A 1,252-nucleotide genomic window follows, 5' to 3' on the forward strand; every position below is an offset into this window, starting at 1 on the left:
TATATATATATATATATACATACATATATATATATATATATATATATCTGGAGCCTGGTGTTGCCATCCGGTTTCACCAGTCCTCAGTCAAATCGTCCAACCCATGCTAGCATGGAAAGCGGACGTTAAACGATGATGATGATGATGATGATGATGATGATGATATATATATATATATATATATATATATAGGATCACATCATGTAGTGTATCTTTCTTTTTTTAAGAAGATTAGATAAGATTTGAGGAAAGTTTGGCTGCCATTTCAAGCAGATTTGGAGACCTCATAAAGGCTCTGTTTTACATTGCTGGTAATGATGATCATGATGATAATGATGGTGTTAATGGTGTTTTATAACATTGCTGTCCCTTGATATGTTTGTTTTTTTGGTTTCCCAACACAAAACATTTCTACAACAACAATAACATGTGTTGTTTCTCTTCAGATCCTGTCATTTGCGAGCAACACACTTCCTGTTTTATTCCACCAACAGAACAAGTGGTCAAAGGGCGATGTTGTGGTACAATTTGTTATTAACAGATACCAACCAACCACCTGGGACTGGGTCGGTCTTTATAAGGTAAATTACCTCCATCTTTCTTCTTTCCCTAGCATATCTCTCTCTCTCATATATATCACACATCACTGTATAATATATACCAGAATCTCACATATTACTGCATGATGTACACCAGAATCTCACATATCACTGTATAATATATAGCTGTATGTATATCATATGGTTGTCTATAATGTATGACACTTGATTGTATAATCTTCTACATTTTCCCATTCTTTAATTTACAGGAAGATTTCACCAACATCAATAACTATGAGGACTTTGAATATGTGGTGCCCCACAGCAAGGGGTCGGAGGAACCATTAAAAGTGACATTTCTGCTGAGCAAATTTAGACATTTGCGAGGAAAACATATTTTACTGTATATTGGAACCTACAAGAATACCATGTTGGGGCTGAGCAATGTGTTTTTGGTGAGGAGACGTTTCTTTTTTTTATTCTTTTACTTGTTTCAGTCATTTTACTGCGGCCATGCTGGAGCACTGCCTTGAAGGGTTTTAGTCGAGCAAATCAACCCCCAGAACGTTTTTTTTAAAGCCTAGTACTTATTCTATCAGTCTCTTTTGCTGGACTGCTAAGTTATGGGGATGTAAACACACCAACACCGGTTGTCAAGTGGTGATTTGGATGACAAACACAGATACAAAGACACATACAAATATATGTATATA

At 35.7% G+C, this 1,252-nt stretch overlaps 1 protein-coding gene across 1 annotated transcript in view; it reads left to right on the top strand.

Moving 5' to 3' along the window:
* The window catches only part of LOC106869078 (inositol polyphosphate 5-phosphatase K), a 41,795-nt gene that overhangs the window by 35,786 nt on the left and 4,757 nt on the right, over window positions 1-1,252 (top strand). The window contains exons 11-12 of the mRNA XM_052976662.1: window positions 447-581; window positions 809-994. Of these exons, the coding sequence (XP_052832622.1) occupies window positions 447-581; window positions 809-994 (321 nt within the window). The remainder of the gene's footprint in view (window positions 1-446; window positions 582-808; window positions 995-1,252) is intronic.

The sequence above is a fragment of the Octopus bimaculoides genome, chromosome 25 (assembly GCF_001194135.2).
Source record: "Octopus bimaculoides isolate UCB-OBI-ISO-001 chromosome 25, ASM119413v2, whole genome shotgun sequence".
Taxonomy (NCBI): domain Eukaryota; kingdom Metazoa; phylum Mollusca; class Cephalopoda; order Octopoda; family Octopodidae; genus Octopus; species Octopus bimaculoides.